The sequence below is a fragment of the Oncorhynchus gorbuscha genome, linkage group LG09 (assembly GCF_021184085.1).
Source record: "Oncorhynchus gorbuscha isolate QuinsamMale2020 ecotype Even-year linkage group LG09, OgorEven_v1.0, whole genome shotgun sequence".
Taxonomy (NCBI): domain Eukaryota; kingdom Metazoa; phylum Chordata; class Actinopteri; order Salmoniformes; family Salmonidae; genus Oncorhynchus; species Oncorhynchus gorbuscha.
The window spans coordinates 65,204,606-65,226,246 of NC_060181.1; the positions used below are offsets into that span (position 1 = coordinate 65,204,606).

The 21,641-nt window shown below is 43.2% G+C and overlaps 1 protein-coding gene across 3 annotated transcripts in view; it reads left to right on the forward strand.

The window, feature by feature from the left end:
* LOC124043951 (tyrosine-protein phosphatase non-receptor type 4-like) overlaps positions 1-21,641 on the forward strand; it is a 106,531-nt gene that overhangs the window by 21,030 nt on the left and 63,860 nt on the right. For all 3 annotated transcript variants that reach the window (XM_046363125.1, XM_046363123.1, XM_046363124.1), the window contains exon 2: positions 9,148-9,302. In XM_046363125.1, coding sequence (XP_046219081.1) covers positions 9,165-9,302 — 138 coding nt within the window. In that variant the 5' untranslated portion in view covers positions 9,148-9,164. The remainder of the gene's footprint in view (positions 1-9,147; positions 9,303-21,641) is intronic.

The window sequence follows — 21,641 nt, forward strand, 5'->3', positions numbered from 1 at the left end:
TAACATCATATCAACACACTTTTATGATCATGGGATATTGATGGCTCCAACTCTAACACATATCAATGTAAAGGGGCAAAGGCTTCACATATTCATCCTCAACCTTATTTTAATCAATTTACAAGTTAATGTAAACCTTTTGAAATGCCCAGCATGCTCATGCTTTGACAGCTGCACAGTTCATACAGTAGCTTAACAGAAGCGCAGTGTGCTTTCAATTAACTCTGGACTGAGCTGATGGCAAAGCAAATTTTGCCCCTACCGGCAAACACACCAGTCTTAAAAACCTTCACAGCCAGAGCCCTGAAAGCGTCTGGAAATTAAACGGGTGGGGGTCAAAGTTGTTTTGGCCAGAGGAGAAAAGTGTACAATCCTGTATGCATTAATTTGACAGCTCAACCCCAGGAAGCAGGCCTGTAAAGGTCATGTGGGTTGAGGCTGGCCGGGCAGTGCGACAACACCATGGCCGCCGCTGGGCTCAGCTAACTGACCTTTGAGCAATGTTTGTGTGCTCAGAATACGTTAAAGCTGATGTTCTTGGAAAGGAATGGAGTTCTCTTGTGTAAAACCCTAAGTTGTAAACTGCACCTTCCCCTCCCCTGTTCTCTCTCCTCTACACTATCCCCTAGCCTCCACCTCCTGTGGGCTGCTGGCCACTCGGCTGTAAGCTAGCCACTGACTCTCACACAGGTTCCAGTGAACACCAGAAACAATTATTACTACAGAAATGTAGGAAATCAAGTTTTTCCCAATAGAAGCAGTAGACCTCCATCAGGCAACAAACCTCAGACACCACTCCTTAGAGAGCGACCTGAAATACAGTTGAGATACAATTTATTTTCTAAGTGTTTATCCGAGGTAGGGGTGTGAATGTTTTAAGTGTTTCAACGAAATTGGTATCTTCAATGTTTTGAAGAAAATCCATGTTAACTGCACTGTGGAAAAACATTTTTTTATTTTATCGCAAAACTACCATTAACAGGTCCCCATCATAAATGGATTGATACAAATTGTACAAATACCTAACGCAACAATGCTTTACCTTTCGTAGGAGGAGATATGCATCTTTCAAATGATTTGCCACGCATCTGAAGCGCTCCACACATCATTGTCATTAACTGTTGGAAAAATGGCAGGGTGAGACATACGACAGCAGTGAAAGTCCTGTATGGCAATACTTTAAATGTGATCAAATGAAATCTTTGCTTGGTGAAATTGAGCTACAGTGGTAGTACAGGTGATGCTTAACCATCTGAAAGGGCGGCACCATGAGACCCAAACTGTTGTTGGCAGTGGGCGCAGGCTTTTCACAAGAAGGTGCGTTAAGGGATGGGGACGAAGTGATTGAAATCCCACCTGATTTTAGAAATGATTGCGGTTGATTTGCAGCCATTGTCAATGGTGGAGGATGTCGGCTTCAATGCGCGCTGATGGCATATCTAGAACCAGACTACAAGATGCCGTGTCCCATGTCGAACAACAGTGACTGCCTGGATGGAGAAGTTGTACTCTGCAAGTACAAGGCATGAGCTCTCAAAAACCCGATATGTGGTATATAGATTGTTGGACGTCTATGAACAAGCTGTTATATACGGGTCGCGTTAGAGTTCTGAAATGTTTAAGTGGACCATGAGAATCTGCTTTTTAAAACCATTTCACTTGCGTTTTATATTTAAAGTCAAGTGTTTTCTTTGCTTCAGTAGAGTAATCAGGGGTGTGCAACTATAGTTGTCCTTCACAGAAAATAGCCAAGTTTTTTTAGTGCAACATACTCTGCAGAAAATAACTTCATGTCATTTGGTAAAAATGAAGTGCAACGGTATTTGGCTAGCAGCGACAAGTAAATGATCTTGAAAGATATTTCTTCTTCATTTATTTCTGTTTAGGATAAGTAGCTTGCTACCATTCTATGATGTTTTGCTTGAAGTTACCTAATGGAGAAAAGTAAGCTACACTGAGAAGGGAAGTACCGGAGAAATGCTACCGATCAGTCGGAGCACTGTCTGCTGATAGAATGCCCTTCTGTGAATTCTCATCCTGAGTGGAGGAGTGCAACTGAAGCCAAAAATGAGTCTGTCAAGCAGAAATGACGACAAGAAGCATTTTCTTATGAGTTTTATATTTTTCTCTTCCCCCAAATGAAAAACACAATTCTGCATTAACGCCACCCCTGCATAGTGGTTCCTCCTTTTAAAAGTTGCGAGCTTACGCCGGGGAACTTGGAGGTAATTTGTGGTTTTGTAAGGTACCCTGTTTCACCACCTCATTGCTCCAGACCAGTATAAGGGGGAGTTAGTCCTGTCTCTTAACTGATAATGAATGGGTGACATAAACCTAAATAGAAACGGATCATTATTTACAAATTAGTAACAATGTCTTACCCCATGTTCAAGAATGGTCTTTTTCTCACTCATTTTACATTATTTGAAAACTAAATAATTCCAAATATAATTTTTTGAACAAAGCGATTTATTATTGGATATTCTCACAGATATATTATTAACCCTGTTATGAGCAGGACAATTTATATTGGTCATGGCTCCCAAGTGTCGCACAATGGGGTTGCCTTGCAGTTCTCCAGCTGTATCCACTGAAAGAGCTTGAGGTTCAAGGCACGAGGACAGGGGACACTGGATGGGCCGCAGAGCCGGCACAGAAGACCGACTTGGCCCATGGAAGGGAAGAAGGGAGTGGAACCCCACCCCTACACACTGGCAACACTTTAATGGGCGTTGCACTAATAATGGCCCTGACTAGGGAAACGTTCCCTCTGTTCTGTTCTTAGTCAAACAAAAAAATGTAACTAATAATGGGTTCTTTATGCTTTCATTAATAAAATAATGATAAAAAATAAACTTTTATTTAGCTATGGATCCATAATGAATTACAATGGGAATAAATATCACTGAATTACAGAAATATCATCAATGTAATTATTGGCGGAGAGTCACGTCATATTTTTCAATATACTGTAGGCTTACCATAGGCGACATGAGTCTCTAGTGTTGAGTAATGTGCTGTTAATAGTGGTGTAGGTCTTATTTAAAGAGCATATTGAAGTGAGCAGCAATAGGATTTGAAGCAAATGCCTACAACTATTTTAGCATCGTTTCGTGCTGCGCTGAGACAAGCATGGGGACTGGCCTTGATAGGATGAATGAGGATTTTATTTTCACTTAATTTCCATTTGTGTATTAGACTAGAATTAGGGTGTAGAAATGTTATGCTCATATACCCTGATGAAGACAGCTAGTCTGTTAACGTTGGTTATTAAATTATTGCCTCTGAGCTCCTAGAGTGTGCGGCTCACCTTTTAATTTTTCAAGTGTTCCACTCCTCTAGCCAAAATTGGTGTGCGTTTCTTTCGCCTCTAGATACTCTTAGTGCGATCTTTATTTAACTAGGCAAGTAAGTTAAGAACAAATTCTTATTTACAAGGACAGCCTACTCCTTCCTCCCCGTCGGGGAATTGAACCCCGGGATTCCGCATGCCCGCATTCTCTAGTACAGCCACTATTGAAGGCTATCAAATGCTTCTCAAAGATGCCCTCTGGTTGTCAAACTAGCACCAACTAGCATTAATGGTAACAGTGGTTCACACTTAAATAACGTGCCATAGAATTCTGCGGCACCATGCAAGCTGCCCGCAGTACGCAGCAGAGAATCTAAAAACGGCATTAATTACCATAGTTGCTGAGTGGGTGGGGGACAGCAGTAAGGTGAGCGCCGTTTGGTAGCCAGCTGCGGTAGATGGAATTGCATTGCCACCTAGGGGTTATACGCAGGAAAATATCTGCACTGTGAATTCACATGTAATTGTATTTTTTTATCATTTAAATGCAACAAAACACATGTTAAACATATAAGGAACATTTTATATTTGTCACAGCCCTACTTTGAGGAGATGATTTTCATAATGGCCTTACATTTACATTTACATTTAAGTCATTTAGCAGACGCTCTTATCCAGAGCGACTTACAAATTGGTGCATTCACCTTATGACATCCAGTGGGACAGTCACTTAACAATAGTGCATCTAAAACTTAGGGGGGGTGGGGTGAGAGGGATTACTTAACCTATCCTAGGTATTCCTTAAAGAGGTGGGGTTTCAGGTGTCTCCGGAAGGTGGTGATTGACTCCGCTGTCCTGGCGTCGTGAGGGAGTTTGTTCCACCATTGGGGGGCCAGGGCAGCGAACAGTTTTGACTGGGCTGAGCGGGAGCTGTACTTCCTCAGTGGTAGGGAGGCGAGCAGGCCAGAGGTGGATGAACGCAGTGCCCTTGTTTGGGTGTAGGGCCTGATCAGAGCCTGGAGGTACTGAGGTGCCGTTCCCCTCACAGCTCCGTAGGCAAGCACCATGGTCTTGTAGCGGATGCGAGCTTCAACTGGAAGCCAGTGGAGAGAACGGAGGAGCGGGGTGACGTGAGAGAACTTGGGAAGGTTGAACACCAGACGGGCTGCGGCGTTCTGGATGAGTTGAAGGGGTTTAATGGCACAGGCAGGGAGCCCAGCCAACAGCGAGTTGCAGTAATCCAGACGGGAGATGACAAGTGCCTGGATTAGGACCTGCGCCGCTTCCTGTGTGAGGCAGGGTCGTACTCTGCGGATGTTGTAGAGCATGAACCTACAGGAACGGGCCACCGCCTTGATGTTAGTTGAGAACGACAGGGTGTTGTCCAGGATCACGCCAAGGTTCTTGGCGCTCTGGGAGGAGGACACAATGGAGTTGTCGACCGTGATGGCGAGATCATGGAACGGGCAGTCCTTCCCGGGAGGAAGAGCAGCTCCGTCTTGCCGAGGTTCAGCTTGAGATGGTGATCCGTCATCCACACTGATATGTCTGCCAGACATGCAGAGATGCGATTCGCCACCTGGTCATCAGAAGGGGGAAAGGAGAAGATTAATTGTGTGTCGTCTGCATAGCAATGATAAGAGAGACCATGTGAGGTTATGACAGAGCCAAGTGACTTGGTGTATAGCGAGAATAGGAGAGGGCCAAGAACAGAGCCCTGGGGGACACCAGTGGTGAGAGCGCGTGGTGAGGAGACAGATTCTCGCCACGCCACCTGGTAGGAGCGACCTGTCAGGTAGGACGCAATCCAAGCGTGGGCCGCGCCGGAGATGCCCAACTCGGAGAGGGTGGAGAGGAGGATCTGATGGTTCACAGTATCGAAGGCAGCCGATAGATCTAGAAGGATGAGAGCAGAGGAGAGAGAGTTAGCTTTAGCAGTGCGGAGCGCCTCCGTGATACAGAGGAGAGCAGTCTCAGTTGAATGACTAGTCTTGAAACCTGACTGATTTGGATCAAGAAGGTCATTCAGAGAGAGATAGCGGGAGAGCTGGCCAAGGACGGCACGTTCAAGAGTTTTGGAGAGAAAAGAAAGAAGGGATACTGGTCTGTAATTGTTGACATCGGAGGGATCGAGTGTAGGTTTTTTCAGAAGGGGTGCAACTCTCGCTCTCTTGAAGACGGAAGGGACGTAGCCAACGGTCAGGGATGAGTTGATGAGCGAGGTGAGGTAAGGGAGAAGGTCTCCGGAAATGGTCTGGAGAAGAGAGGAGGGGATAGGGTCAAGCGGGCAGGTTGTTGGGCGGCCGGCCGTCACAAGACGCGAGATTTCATCTGGAGAGAGAGGGGAGTGATGGGCGGAATTTATTCTAAAAGAGTAACAAACAAACCAAACATTTACCCACAATGGGAGGAGTGAAGACTGGAGACTGGGAGAGCACGACACAACTCAGTGCTATTTGTGTGGTTGTAAAAATGTATCTTTTTATGAAGGTCTGAGATGATAGCTGTCCGGGACACAAAGTACCTGCTCACTAAGTCAGAAATGGGTTCATTGTAGCTTATGTGCTGTCACAATGCCTTCACTGATCTTATTCTGATTGCATAATAAAACATTTTAGAAGTGTTTTTTTCAGTTGCTGGTGTCCTGTTACAAATGCCAGCTGGGATATTTGTTTCCATTGCAAGGTGTTTGGTAAAATGATGACACCAGCTCAATATGTTTAAGGTCAATAGTGCAACAGTGTTGAATGTCCTCCAAAAACAATGACCAGAAAACAAACTGCTTACCTTCATCATAAATATGGCTATCCTGGGACTAGGATTTGTAGTGTTGTCCTTTTTGCTGAAATGAAATGAGGCGTAACAGTGCTCTCCAGTTTGGTGTTGCTGTTGTGTTGAATGTGCTTGTTTTACACCAGCCTATAGAATAGGCCTAACCTATGGATTGGACATGGGAACAGACCTTAAGTGATATTCATCAGTCAAGGATAATGTATTCACTATGCAGCCAGTAGAAGTGTGTGTCACCAGGAGTCCAGGAAGGTTGTGGTAGAGTGAGGGTATGGATATTGTCCTCATAGCTACAAACAGTGGCATTTCCCTACTAACATTGAATGTTTTTACCCCAGGCATCCAACATAATAGGTGGTGTCTAGCTATCCAGAAAGTCGAGGGTCAAATGCTACCTACAACCCCTGAACACCCTCTCTATGAAACAAGCATTCTTCCCACTCTGTTGTCTGTGAGCCCATTCTCTGTGCTGTCCTAGATACTAGTACAGCAAACCTGTAGTGTTGCTTTTTCTTGTACTCAACCAAGGAAGGGTAGTCCCATGCTGTAAGTTCTCAAACAAGCCTCTATTCTTAATTGTATTGACATCCTTGAGTTGTCACATAACTGGCAATCTTGGCAGGAATTCTCCAAGTCTAACACCACTCTCCAACTGTCTTTTGATATCACCCCACATGAAGATGAAACGAGTCTCTAAATTTATTATTATTTTTTTTTTTTTGTTTAACCTTTATTTTACTAGGCAAGTCAGTTAAGAACAAATTCTTATTTTCAATGACTGCCTAGGAACAGTGTGTTAACTGCCTGTTCAAGGGCAGAACGACAGATTTTGTACCTTGTCAGCTCAGGGATTTGAACTTGCAACCTTTCGGTTACTAGTCCAATGCTCTAACCAATTTCCTATATAGTGCACTAATTTTGAGCAAAGCCCACAGGCCTTCAAAAGTAGTCCACTATAAAGGGAAAGGGTTGCCATTTGAGACGCAACTTGAGTATTTGTTGTGAGGACACACACTGTACCTATTCAATGGGTGTAACTGTGGAGAGGGGTTTGGCTGGTTGAAGATGGGGGACAGAGACGGGAGCTGCTGGGACGTCTGTTTGTTATAAGCCGAGGGCATCGGAGGAGCCCACTGGGGTCATTAGGCTTGACACACACACACACACACACACACACACACACACACACACACACACACACACACACACACACACACACACACACACACACACACACACACACACACACACACACACACACACACACACACACACACACACACACACACACACACACACACACACACACACACACACACACACACACACACACACACGTCAGCCCAGGCCCAGTGTTTGGAAGCTCTGCTGACTGGAGGAAACAATAATGGAAGCATTCTTGCGGAGTGATCCCGGTTGAGCGGCCAGCCGACCTGCTGCCTGCTGGATCGCTAACTCACTGGGCTTTGTTCTCCTCTCATTGGGATGGGATGTGGAGACTAATTACTTTATTATTATTATTATATACACATACTGCTTTTGATTTAGAACTGAAATAGTTTGTGAGAAATGTGTGATGTATTTGGAATACAGTTTTTATATTGTCATCGTGAGTAGTTTTACTCTCTTATTACAGCTGGTAACCTTTGTTGTTTTTTTATCATTCAACGGACAAACAGCTTTTTGGCTCATGGTTGTTTTTTTATCATTCAATGGACAAACAGCTTTTTGGCTCATGGTTGTCTTAGTCTCCACAGCCCAGCTGAGAGGCTGAAGGGAACAGCTCGCAGCTGTGTGTCACTGAGCTGCGGTGAAGGCGCTTCCTCATGACTTCACCTCATCGCTGCCCGGTGTACCCGCTCCATCCACTCGATGTAGAGCCCCACATGTATGACACCAGGGTTGTGAGGGCAAACACAGCCGCTGCATGCCTGGGAGTCTGCCGGTTACAGAGATGACATGTTTTCACATTGCTGACACTGCTCGTTTGATGTCAACTACAGTGAACATGATTCAACTTGACTGGGAGATATTGAAGATGTGATGTTTGGAAGGTATTCTTTAAAAAAGATTATTATTGTACATGTGCATCTTATCAGATTCCTCTTTCCATACCGTATGCGTGACTAGTGAGCTGTAAGTAATCGCCCCCCAGGGCCTTTCTTAAACACTAAGATTATATTTTCCAAGTACTGTATCTCCTGTCCTAAGAGCACTTTTGCAATCACTGAATTAGCATACGCCTGAAGACATTCATTTTGCATTTGTCATTTTAGCAGGCTCTCTTATCCATAGCGACTTAGTTATTCATCAACTACCCATCAGACAATACCCAGAACTTCTATATGACAGGTTAAAAACATATCTGGGAGTTGTAGAAAGAGATGGAAAATGTGGTATTAATCTGGGAGAGCTGGTACCCTCTTATAGGAGATTTTACATTCCCAGAAATACTAAGTACATTAGGGCAGCAGGCAACGTATGTTCGTGGAACAAGTGCTCTCGTGACTCTCCACGGCACACTTGATTTGGTCCCTGGGGTCCCCTGCTATGTCTGTTCAACTCAGCACTTCTGCACACACAGGCAATCTCCTCCCATTCAAATTCATCATCGGTGATGCCTCCTGATATTTTGTGACAACCACTCAAAGGCAAGGAAAAGCCTTCCATATGGATCCATCAGGTTTAAATGAAGGTGCCTTGACCTCCGTTGCTGCAGTGTAGCTGATCCCTAGAGGTGCAATTCTGTCGGAGTTCACACAGAGTTATACTCAGCATGTAGGCTGCTGTACTCCCTATTCATTTTAATTCTTGTCAGATGGAGCACTTGTTGCCCCCTCTGCGTGTAAAGGCTTGTTAGCGTAGTGCTGATGTCAGTAGTACTGTATGATAGACTTTGCGGCCCTCTAACTCATTCCCAAAAGAATGCATTTCAGAACTGTCATTCTGTATGAGTGTTGCCAGACCGACTTGACAAGAAAAGTGTACCTGTCAACTCTACAGTGATCTGTGCATTGGCCAGGTTGTCAATGTCCGCTTCCTTAGTCTCTCTGTCTCTGTTGCAGACCCTGGTTGGACCGTAATGACCGCACGCTTCCGGTTGCCTGCTGGCAGATCTTACAATGTCCGGGCGTCGGAGCTGGCACGCGACAGCCAGCACACGGAGGTGGTCTGCAACATACTTCTCTTGGACAACACCGTCCAATCCTTCAAAGTTAACGTAAGTATCACAACAAACTAGTATATTCATGTTTGTGTACAGTATGTTCCTGATCGACTGTAATATGTTAACCATGTTGAAAGCACTAAATGGCCATGTCCCAGAGTAGTACAGTATTGCAGCCCTACTCTACACACAAACTCTGGCTCTCCAACTATCGAACACTGTCCTCTTGCGGTGGTAGATCTTTCAGGGCTATTTTGGCGCCAAGATTGTGCAACTCTCCCCTATAAAATTTCCAGGACTGTTAGACCACAACATGTTGTTAATCTAAGATGAAAATGACCCCCAGCTGTTCCTGACACCCTCTGCAGGGTGGAGACGGATGGGGGTTTAGGCCAGGGCTGCAGCCCTAGCTCCTCTCACCATGAAATGCCTGACATTCCTACTCAGAGGAGCCTCCCCAAGTGCTGCCCATTTCAAGTACATACTCGCTCACAGGCAGCATCTTTCTAGCTACACATACACACTACACACACTGGGTGCCAATCAGGGACAGTAAATCATAGTGTTCACTGTCTTGATTGCAACACCATTGTTTTCCCTCCCGATAGAGAGCAGTTGCTGCTGCTGCTAGGTTATTTGAGCGCGGCAGCCAGCCACATAGAAAATGTTCACCACAGGACATTTCTCTCCATGTTGTCATTGTTCAGAAAGATGGCCACAGAATCATATTTAATGTCAGTGGGAATATAAAAGCGGTTGCACAAAGTCACAAACTGTCCCCACATGTTATATAACAGTTATTATGGAACTTCTGAGTTATGTTTTTTTATTTTTATAATCTCCATCTGTTGCCCCGGTAGCCCAGCTTTAACATGAATTCATGACTGGTCTTGGCCGAGCGGCTTAATGAATCAAACTCAACTTTCCTGATTTCCTCCCTCAGTTTCACAGCGATTTGTACTATGCGGTTCCTGGAAACGCAGCCGTCCCTGGCGTAACAAGAGTTGAATTGATCAGATTTAACCAAGTCTTGTTGTGACTTACATACAGAACTTTTGATCTTTTGAATGTGAGTGGAAATTCATAATCAAAGGTGGAGATTTGAGTGAGAGAAGGGAGGAGAGGAGAGGGGGATGAAGGGGATAGTAAGGAAGGGCCTGAGTGATTGTTGGTGTCAGACCGGTCAATGTAAATATTCTCATTCCTGGTTGTCTGGGTGGGTGTAAAGTGGGGAAAGTGTGCTTATACAATACGCTCATGCATGCATACATTGGTGTGCGAGCATGGTGTTGTGTATCGGGTGTGAGTGTGACGCTCGACTGTGTGTGTAGCCCCATGCCATATCCTCAGCCCCTGGACTCCCACTTTAGAACTCCCCTCCCAGGGGACCACTCAGAGACTCCTCTCCCTGCCTGCCCCCTTCTCTCCCTGCCGGCCTGTGTCCAGGGTTAAAGTTCTCTCACTGCGACGGATTTCCGTCCTATGGATTCTGGAGAGTTCGTTTAAAAATGCTGCTTTGGAGATGAGACTGATACAGAATTGTCTGTTCTACAAAATACATTCCCAAATAATTGTTTTTGCAAATAGACTTACGCTGTGTGCACTGAACTGACAGTGATGTTGAGACGAAGGGATTCAAATGAGAGGTTGGCCGATTAATCTGAATGGCCGATTTAATTAGGGCCGATTTCGAGTTTTCATAACCATCGGAAATTGGTATTTTTGGGCAGCGATTTTTATTTTATTTTTATATATATTTTTTAAATATTTTTTTTTTTTTATTTTTTAAATATTTTTTATACTTTTTTATTTAACTAGGCAAGTCAGTTAAGAACACATTCTTATTTTCAATGACGGCCTAGGAACGGTGGGTTAACTGCCTCGTTCAGGCGCAGAATGACAGCTTTTCACCTTGTCGGCTCTCGGGATCCAATCTTGCAACCTTACAGTTATCTAGTCCAACGCAATAACGACCTGCCACGCTCTCGTTGCACTCCATAAGGAGACTGCCTGTTACGCAAATGCAGTAAGCCAAGATAAGTTGCTAGCTAGCATTAAACTTATCTTATCAAAAACAATCAATCATAATCACTAGTTAACTACACATGGTTGACGATATTGGTTGACGATATTACTAGATACTATCTAGCGTATCTTGCGTTGCATATAATCTGACTGAGCATACAAGTATCTAAGTATCTGACTGAGCGGTGGTAGCAGCTCTTCGTTGTGCATTGCGCTGTTTATGACTTCAAGCCTATCAACTCCTGAGATGATGCTTGTGTAACTGAAGTGAAATGGCTAGCTAGTTAGTGCGCTAATAGCATTTTAAACATCACTTTCTCTGAGCCTGCTTGTAGTTGTTCCCCTTGCTCTGCATGGGTAACGCTGCTTCGATGGTGGCTGTTGTCATTGTGTTGCTGGTTCAAGCCCAGGGAGGAGCGAGGAGCGAGGAGAGGGACGGAAACTATACTGTTACACTGGCAATACTAAAGTGCCTATAAGAACATCCAATAGTGAAAGGTTAATGAAATACAAATGGTATAGAGGGAAATAGTCCTATAATGACTACAACCTAAAACTTCTTACCCGGGAATATTGAAGACTCATGTTAAAAGGAACCATTAGCGTTCATATGTTCTCATGTTCTGGGCAAGGAACTTAAATGTTCGCTTTTTTACATGGCACATAATGCATTTTTACTTCTAACACTTTGTTTTTGCATTATTTAAACCAAAGTGAACATGTTTCATTATTTACTTGAGGCTAAATGGATTTTATTGATGTATTATATTAAGTTAAAATAAGTGTTCATTCAGTGTTGTAATTGTCATTATTACAAATAAATAGATACAAAATTGTCCGATTTAATCGGTATTAACTTTTTTGGTCCTCCAATAATCGGTATCGGTATCTGCATTGAAAAATCATAATCGGTCGACCTCTAATTTTAAATAGTCTAATGTGCACAACTCAAACAGTTGTGTGTAGCTGCTGGAAAAGACATCCTGAGTGATCAAGTATAGGCTTTGAATGAGACTTTCCAGTGCTACTGTTTTTGCCATGTAATGTTATTAAAACAAAATCAGACGACCCCATAGTAGAATAGTTGACCTATTTACCTAGTCGGCTTGTGTTCAATGTGAGAGAAATATTAATCTTGGGGCGCATTCGAGTTGCGAGAGCCATAGGGAGGGAAAAATATTCTAACAAGCAGTCAGTGCACAACAATTCTTAATGCAATTGTGGGAAAAACACTTTTGAAAGCAGTTTTGGCCTTTGTTAAAAAAGAGGTTAAAATAATAAACAAGTATGTGGATTAGAAATGTTGTAAAGAATAAAATGGACAGAACCCCCAATCTATCATTAATATTAAAGCTTTCCATTGCTTCCCCATTCATTTCTCTACACCTACAATTGCCCACGGGGCTTAGTAACTGCAGTTTTTTTAAACAACTGAAGTTTGAAGCATGGTTTAGGCGCAGTTGGGCAACGGAGTTCTTAGAGGCAATGGTGTCTTAAAAGGGCAATGACATGCTTTGTAATATTAAACAACAATTTTTTTTTTGAATTTGAGTGAATAATTAAAAATAATTAATAATAACAATCAAGATGTGTTTAATAGAATAAATTCAGATGGACTAAGCCATTAAGGTTGACTCAAATTTGCCAGAAATGCTCCTTACAGAACGCATCACTGCGCTCTATGCTCCTCTGTAAACTGCTCATCTCTGTATACCCGTTGCAAGACCCACTGGTTGATGCTTATTTATAAAACCCTCTTTGGCCTCACTCCCCCCTGCGATACAGTTGAAGTCGGAAGTTTGCATACACTTAGGTAGGAGTCATTAAAACCATTTTTTTTCAACCACTCCACAAATTTCTTGTTAACAAACTATAGTTTTGTCAAGTCAGTTAGGATATCTACTTTGCATGACACAATTTTCCCAACAATTGTTTACAGACAGATTATTTCACTTATTATTCACTGTATCACAATTCCAGTGGTTCAGAAGTTTACTTACACTAAGTTGACCGTACCTTTAAATGATGTCATGGCTTTAGAAGCTTCTGATAGGCTAATTTACATAATTTGAGTCAATTGGAGGTGTAGATGTTAATGTTTTTCAAGGCCTACCTTCAAACTCAGTGCCTCTTTGCTTGACATGGGAAAATCAAAATAAATCAGCCAAGACTTAATAAATAATTGTAGACCTCCGGTTCATCCTTGGGAGCAAAAATAATTGTAGACCTCTGGTTTATCCTTGGGAGCAATTTCAAAACACCTGAAGGTACCACGTTCATCTGTACAAACAATTGTACGTAACTTTAAACACCATGGGACCACTCGGCCATCATACTGCTCAGGAAGAGGACGCCGTCTGTCTCCTAGAGATGAACGTACTTTGGTGCGAAAAGTGCAAATCAATCCCAGAACAACAGCAAAGGACCATGTGAAGATGCTTGAGGAAACGGGTACAAAAGTATCTACAGTGAGCCACATAATTCATTGGACAGTCACCATTTTTTGTTATTTTGGTTTGGTACTCTAGCACTTTGAGTTTGCACTTCACCCTCATTGTATCCTTTCAGACTGTCAGCTTTAATTTGAGGATATTTTCATACATATCGGATGAACAGTTTAGAAATTATAGAAGATTTTGTACGTAGTCTCCCCCCCCATTTTCGGGCATCAAAACTTTGGACAGTTTAACATAATGTAGAATAAAGTAATCATTGTTAATACTTGGTCACATCCTTTGCATGCAATGACTGCTTGAAATCACCAGATGCTGGATATCTTCCCTGGTGATGCTTTCCCAGGCCTGAACTGCAGCCATCTTCAGTTCCTGCTTGTTTCAGGGACTTACTGCCTTCAGTCTCTTCTTCAGCATGTAAAATGCATGTTCAATTGGATTCAGATCTGGTGATTCATTTGGCCAGTCAAAGATTTCCACTTTTTGGCCATCAAAAACCCCTTTGTTGCTCTAGCAGTATGTTTAGGGTCATTGTTTTGCTGCATGATGAACTGCCGTCCAATGAGTTTGGAGGCATTTGATTTTATCTGAGCAGATAAAATATTTCTGAAGACTTCAGAATTCATTGTTCTACTTCTGTCTCCAGTCACATCATCGATGAAGACAAGTGAGCCTGTTCCACTGGCAGCCATACAGGCCCAAGCCATAACACCCCCCTCCACCATGTTTCACAGATGAGGTGGTATGCTTTGGATCATGGGCATGTCTTTTTTTTTCTCTCCACACTTTCCTATTGCTTTCACACTGGTACATGTTAATCTTTGTCTCATCTGGCATGATACTTTTTTTCCCAGAACTCTTGGGGCTCTTTTTAGGTGCTTTTTAGCAAACTGTAATCTTGCCTTTCTGTTCAGGCTTATCAGTGGTTTGCATCTTGTAGTGTACCCTCTATAGTCCTGCTGGTGTAGTCCTGCTGGTGTAGTCTTCTAAGTATGGTTGACTTTGACACATCTACACCTGCATCCAGGAGAGTGTTTTTGATCAGGCTTTTTTGCAATGTTCCATATTGATTGATATTCATTTCTGAGCCTTATGACGGCCAGCTTCATTTGCATCGACACCGCTGTCTTCATTATGTTGTCACACCCCAACAACAACCTCCAAAGGCAACAGCAAAGTCTAGAATCAATACTATTCATCAACAGCTCTCCTGCATTCACTGATGTCACAAATGAATACACAACGACATATCTTTGAAGCCAATTCAACAAATACTTGCAGTACCTTAAAATGAGGGGACCATGTACAAAAGGTGCTGTCATTTCTAAATGGATCATCCGATATGTATGAAAATACCCTCAAATTAAAGCTGACAGTCTGCACTTCATCATTGTCGGTGTATCCTTTCAAACTCGGTGCTAGAGTACAGAACCAAAATAACAAAATAAAATACTCACTGTCCAATATATTATGGTGCTCACTGTATATCCACAGTAAAATTAGTCCTATATCAACCTAACCTGAAAGGCCGCTCAGCAAGGAAGAAGCAACTGCTCCAAAACCGCCATTAAAAAACACCAGACTACAGTTTGCAACTGCACATGGGGACAAAGATTGTACTTTTTGGAGAAATGTCCTCTGGCCTGATGAAACAAAAATAGAACTGTTTGGCCATAATGACCATCGTTATGTTTGGAGGAAAAGGGGGGAGGCTTGCAAGCCGAGGAACACCATCCCAACCGTGAAGCACGGGGGTGGCAGCATAATGTTGTGGGGGTGCTTTGTTGCATGAGACATGTGCACTTCATAAAATAGATGGCATCATGAGGGATGAAAATTACGTGGATATATTGAAGCATCATCTCAAGACATCAGTCAGGAAGTTAAAGCTTGGTCGCAAATGGGTCTTCCAAATGGACAATGACCCCAAGCATACTTCCAAAGTTGTGGCAAAAAGGACAACAAATTCAAGGTATTGGAGTGGCCATCACAAAGCCCTGACCTCATATATAGAACATTTGTGGACAGAACTGAAAAAGCATGTACGAGCAAGGAGACCTACAAACCTAAATCCGTTACACCATCTCTGTCAGGAGGAATGGGGCAAAATTCACCCAACTTATTGTGGGAAGCTTGTGGAAGGCTACCCAAAACGTTTGACCCAAGTTAAACAATTTAAAGGTAATGCTACCAAATACTAATTGAGTGTATGTAAACTTCTGACCCACTGGGAATGTGATGAAAGAAATCGAAGCTGAAATAAATAATTCTCTCTACTATTATTCTGACATTACACATTCTTTAAATAAAGTGGTGATCGTATCTGACCTAAGACAGGGACTTTTTACTAGGATTAAATGTCAGCAATTGTGAAAAATGTCAACGTTAACTTCTGACTTCAATTGTATATACTGTAGCCCTCATGCTCCACATACAACACCCATTCTGCCAGTCACATTCTGTTAATGGTCCCCAAAGCACACACATCCCTGGGTCTCATCTTTTCAGTTCGCTGCAGCTAGCGACTGGAATGTGCTGCAACAAACACTCAAACTGGACAGTTTTATCTCAATCTCTTCATTCAAAGACTCGTGGACACTCTTACTGACAGTTGTGGCTGCTTTGCGTGATGTATTGTTCTCTCTACCTTCTTGCCCTTTGTCCTGTTGTCTGTGCCCACTAATGTTTGTACCATGTTCTGTGCTGATACCATGTTGTCTGAGGTCTCTCTTTATGTAGTGTCTCTTGTCGTGATGTGTGTTTTGTCTTATATATTTATTTTCCCAGGGTCCTGGACTCTCAAAGCGAAGGGACTGGATTTGGTCAAACTCTTATTTTAATTGGATAGTTTTTTTTGTTTTTGTCTGCATCACGTATGAAGGAAGTTAGGTTGTTTTGCGAGTCTACAGGACTTTGTCATTGCGCTAACGCTAGTTAGCAACTTCCTTCCACGAGCAATGTTCCCTTAATTTTTTTTCAGCACTGAGAAAATGTCAGTTCTGCTGAGCGTGAACTTGAACGTTGTGAAAATGATGTGCAACTCCCGTTGCGGGTTTACTGTGTACACCAGGGGTGTCAAAGTCAAATGGACGGAGGGCCAAATAAAAAATTTAGCTACAAGCCGAGGGCCGGACTGTTCGAATGTTCATTGAAAAAATTTTAAATGACGCATATAGTCTAGTGAACCTAATTGAACCTACTCAAAACCTAACAAATATATTCCAATATGATCAGATAAATAAAGCAATATTTTCTTATGGCTCTGTCAGTAATCTTTAATTTTCAACAGACACAGACAAATTTCCTTTATATAAAAATCCCCATAACATGAACATTAAATGAAAGAAACCGGTATTCAAGGCACCATCAGTAGCCTATATTTTCTATTTTAGCAAAAGTGGGCTAAATTTACTTCAAAGAAAAAAACAATAATAGCAATTTTCTATCATCCACTCAACTGAAATATTTTTAAAATATAATTGGATTGAAATACAATAAAATAAAGTGCAAAAATCTATTAATCAAAAACAACACTTTGTTTAAGGAGAAGTAACATGCAGTGAAAACAAATATTAAACTTTAACTTTTAAACTTGAACTGAGTAAAAACTCTAAATATGTGATTGCACAGTAATGTTCACTTGTTTGAGGTTGAGGGTGATACTTGGTGGTGTCCCATCTTTTCCACAAGTTCATCAATGTTCGGGTAAGGCTCTGAGCTGAGGAAATCCTCAGAATTGAGTGGAGGTGTTCAGCAGTAAGTCGACTTCTGTGTGATGTTTTGTTCAAGTTCATCAAAGAAAACAGTTGTTCACACAGGTATGTGCTGCCAAACATAGACAACGTTTGAGCAGCCTGGATGCGCAGCTGGGGCATTGTGTCGGAGGAAACGGGCGAACTCCGCAGCACCCACTGCCGCATATTTTGCCCTCAGTGCATCATTGCATTGGAGGTCAATCAACTCCATTTGGAGGTTTGGTGGTGAGCTTTCCACGTCAACAGCAAATGGGTTACCGAGCAGTTCCAACCTGCTTTTTTGTGCTTCAAAGTCAGCAAATCGGCGTCGAAAGTCAGCGGCAAGCATACCTATTTTATCAGCCAACTGTGCGCTCGGGAACGCACTGGTAGAGAGCTTCTCTTTCATGGTCTGGCAGCTGGGAAAGTGGCTCAAATTTTCTTTCCGCATCTGCGTCTCCCACAGAGTCAGTTTGGTTTTAAATGCCTTCACTGTACTGTACATATCAGAGATGACACGATCCCGACCCTGCAGCTGCAAGTTCATTGCATTCAGATGACTCGTAATGTCACACAGAAAAGCCATTTCACACAGAAACATTTCGTCTCGGAGTTGTGTTGTGTCTTTCCCTTTGCTGTCCAAGAACAGACAAATCTCCTCACGAAGCTCGAAACATCTTTGAAGCACCTTTCCCTGGCTTAGCCATCGCACCTCTGTGTGATAAGGCAAATCACCATGCTCCGTTTCTAACTCCGTCAGAAATGCCTTGAACTGGCGGTGATTCAAACCTTTGGCTCTGATAAAGTTAACTGTGCGCGTGATGATGCTCATTACATGCTCCATTTTCAAGGCTTTACCGCACAACGCTTCCTGGTGTATGATACAATGATAAGCTGTCAGCTCACCTGTCGCGTTTTCCTCTTGCATCTTTTCCCGTATCTTCGCCACCAGTCCGCTCCTGTGTCCACACATCGCAGGTGCTCCGTCGGTTGTCAAACCCACGAGTTTTTCCCAAGGCAGCTCCATCTCATTTACACATCTTGACACCTCTTCATACAAATCATCCCCGTAGTTGTGCCATGCATAGGACGTAAAGCCAAAAACTCCTCTGTCACGCTTAGGCTGGAGTCCACTCCGCGGATGAAAATTGACAACTGGGCAATGTCAGAAATGTCGGTGCTCTCATCCACAGCCAAGGAATATGCAATGAAATCTTTTTCCTTTTTCACAAGCTGCTCTTTTAGATTGATGGACAACTGGTCTACTCTCTCGGCAATGGTGTTTCTGCTCAGACTCACATTTAAAAAGAGTTGCCTTTTTTCTGGGCAAACTTCGTCACAAACTTTAATCATGCAGTTTTTGATGAAATCCCCTCCGTAAATGGCCGGGCTGATTTAGCGATCTCTTCTGCCAAAATAAAACTGGCCTTGACAGCAGCCTGGCCTTGTGATTTGGCTTTTTTGAACAGAGCCTGTCGAGATTTTAGGCCTCGTTTTAATTCCTCTGCCTTTTGTAGCCTTTGTTCCATGTCCATATTCTTGTTTTTGTCCGCGTGTTTCGTTTCATAATGTCGTCTCAGATTATACTCTTTCAGTACCGCCACACTTTCTCCACACAGAAGACACACAGGTTTTCCAGCTACCTCCGTGAACAAATACTCCGACTCCCACCTTGTTTGAAACCCCCGGTTCTCAGTGTCCACCTTCCGTTTTGCCATTTTTGATGGGTATCTGAAAGTTAATTTTACTGTGATGCTGACAACTGCTGTGCCAATAAATATTGAAATGAAGCAGCCTACTGCTCGGTGCGTCACCGTTGCATTGTGGGAAATGTAGTATTGGTGCGTGTAAAAGATCTGCGGGCTGCCGGCTTGCTGCGGTCTGCGGGCCGGTTCTAATAATAAATCAAGATCATCCCAGGGGCCGTAAAAAACCTTCTCGCGGGCCGGATGTGGCCCGCGGGCCTTGACTCTGACATATGTGGTGTACACTGACATGCTGACCACAACGTCTGCATTGTGTGCTCTAGCATTGCAAAATAAATGTACACATGCATGTTATTAATTTCATCCATTTAATAATTTAATCCAAACTTCTTACACGCGTCATAGACGTTGCCAGGCGCAAAAATATAAATTGTTTCTATTTTTGACGCTTGACGTGCTGCTAGTTCCACCTTTTACATCTCCTGATTGGTTTTTAGGAGCATTTAACCACGTGGGGGATTGAAAGCTGAACTGAAGTCCAAACTCCAGTCCAGTTGGTGGTGATAATGCACCTTAAAGTTGGTTGCCAACCGCCATATAAAGTCCACAGAAAAAGACCCCACCGGGCCTTCACGACTGGACTACCGACGTTATCTGCACGAGGGAGTTATCCATCTGGCTCCTCCGTTGCGATGTTACCTGAACGCCCATCTGCGGCCCATCTAATCGTTAGCCGTCTTATCGGCTGCTATCTGAATAGGTCTCTCGGACAATTTTTCTTGGGTCACTATAACGATATCTATTTTGCCAATTGGATTGATCCCCTCTATAACACGGAACCTCACTAATCTACTAACGGAAGTGCACTAAGTGGCTAAAAACAGACCACCGTCCTACACTAGCTTGCTACAGATGGCCCGGCTAGCTGTCTGAATCGCCGTTACCCCAACCAACCTCACTACTCACTGAACCCTTATGATCACTCAACTAAGCATGCCTCTCCTTAATGTCAATATGCTTTGTCCATTGCTGTTCTGGTTAGTGTTTATTGGCTTATTTCACCTTAGAGCCTCTAGCCCTGCTCATTATACCTTATCGAACCTTTCAATTCCACCACCCACACATGCGATGACATCACCAGGTTTCAAAGATGTTTCTGGAGACAATATCTCTCTCATCATCACTCAATACCTAAGTTTACCTCTACTATATTCACATCCTACCATACCTTTTGTCTGTACATTATACCTTGAAGTTATTTTATCGCCCCAGAAACCTCCTTTTACTCTCTGTTCCGGACGTTCTAAACAACCAATTCTCATAGCTTTTAGCCGTACCCTTATCCTACTCCTCCTCTGTTCCAATGGTGATAGAGGTGAATCCAGGCCCTGCAGTGCCTAGCTCCACTCCTATTCCCGAGGCGCTCTCTTTTGATGACTTCTGTAACTGTAATAGCCTTGGTTTCATGCATGTTAACATTAGTAGCCTTTTCCCAAGCTTGTTTTATTCACTGCTTTAGCACTCTCTGCCAACCCGGATGTTCTAGCCGTATCACCCTCAAAGATATCATCCTAACCAACTTGCCTTCTAAATACACCTCTGCTGTTTTCAACCAAGATCTCAGTGATTACTGCCTCATTGCCTGCATCCGTAATGGGTCAGCGGTCAAATGACCTCCACTCATCACTGTCAAACGCTCCCTGAAACACTTCAGCGAGCCTGGGGGATCCTGGAAGGACATTGACCTCATCCTGTCAGTAGAGGATGCCTGGTTATTTAAAAAAAAATGCCTTCCTCACCATCTTAAATAAGCATGCCCCGTTCAAGGAATTTAGAACCAAGAACAGGTATAGCCCCTGGTTCTCTCCAGACCTGACTGTCCTTAACCAACACAAAAACATCATATGGCGCTCTACATTAGCATGAAACAGCCTCCCCGTGATATGCAACTTTTCGGGGAAGCGAGAAAACAATACACACAGGCAGTTAGAAAAGCCAAGGCTAGCTTTTTCGAGCAGAAGTTTTTTTCCTGCAACACAAACTCAAAAATGTTCTGGGACACTGTAAAGTCCTTGGAGAATAAGAACACCTCCTCCCAGCTGCCCACTGCACTTGAGGATAGGAAAAAACACTGTCACTACTGATAAATCCACTAAAATTGAGAATTTCAATAAGCCTTTTTCTACGGCTTTCCATGCTTTCCACCTGGCTACCCCTACCCCGGTCAACAGCACTGCACCCCCCACAGCAACTCGCCCAAGCCTTCCCCATTTCCCCTTCTCCCAAATCCAGTCAGCTGATGTTCTGAAAGAGCTGCAAGATCTGAAACCCTACAAATCAGCCGGGCTAGACAATCTGGACCCTTTCTAAAATTGCAACCCCTATTACCAGCCTGTTCAACCTCTTTCGTGTCGTCTGAGATTCCCAAAGATTGGAAAGCTCTCTTCAAAAAGGGGGGGGGGACTCTTGACCCAA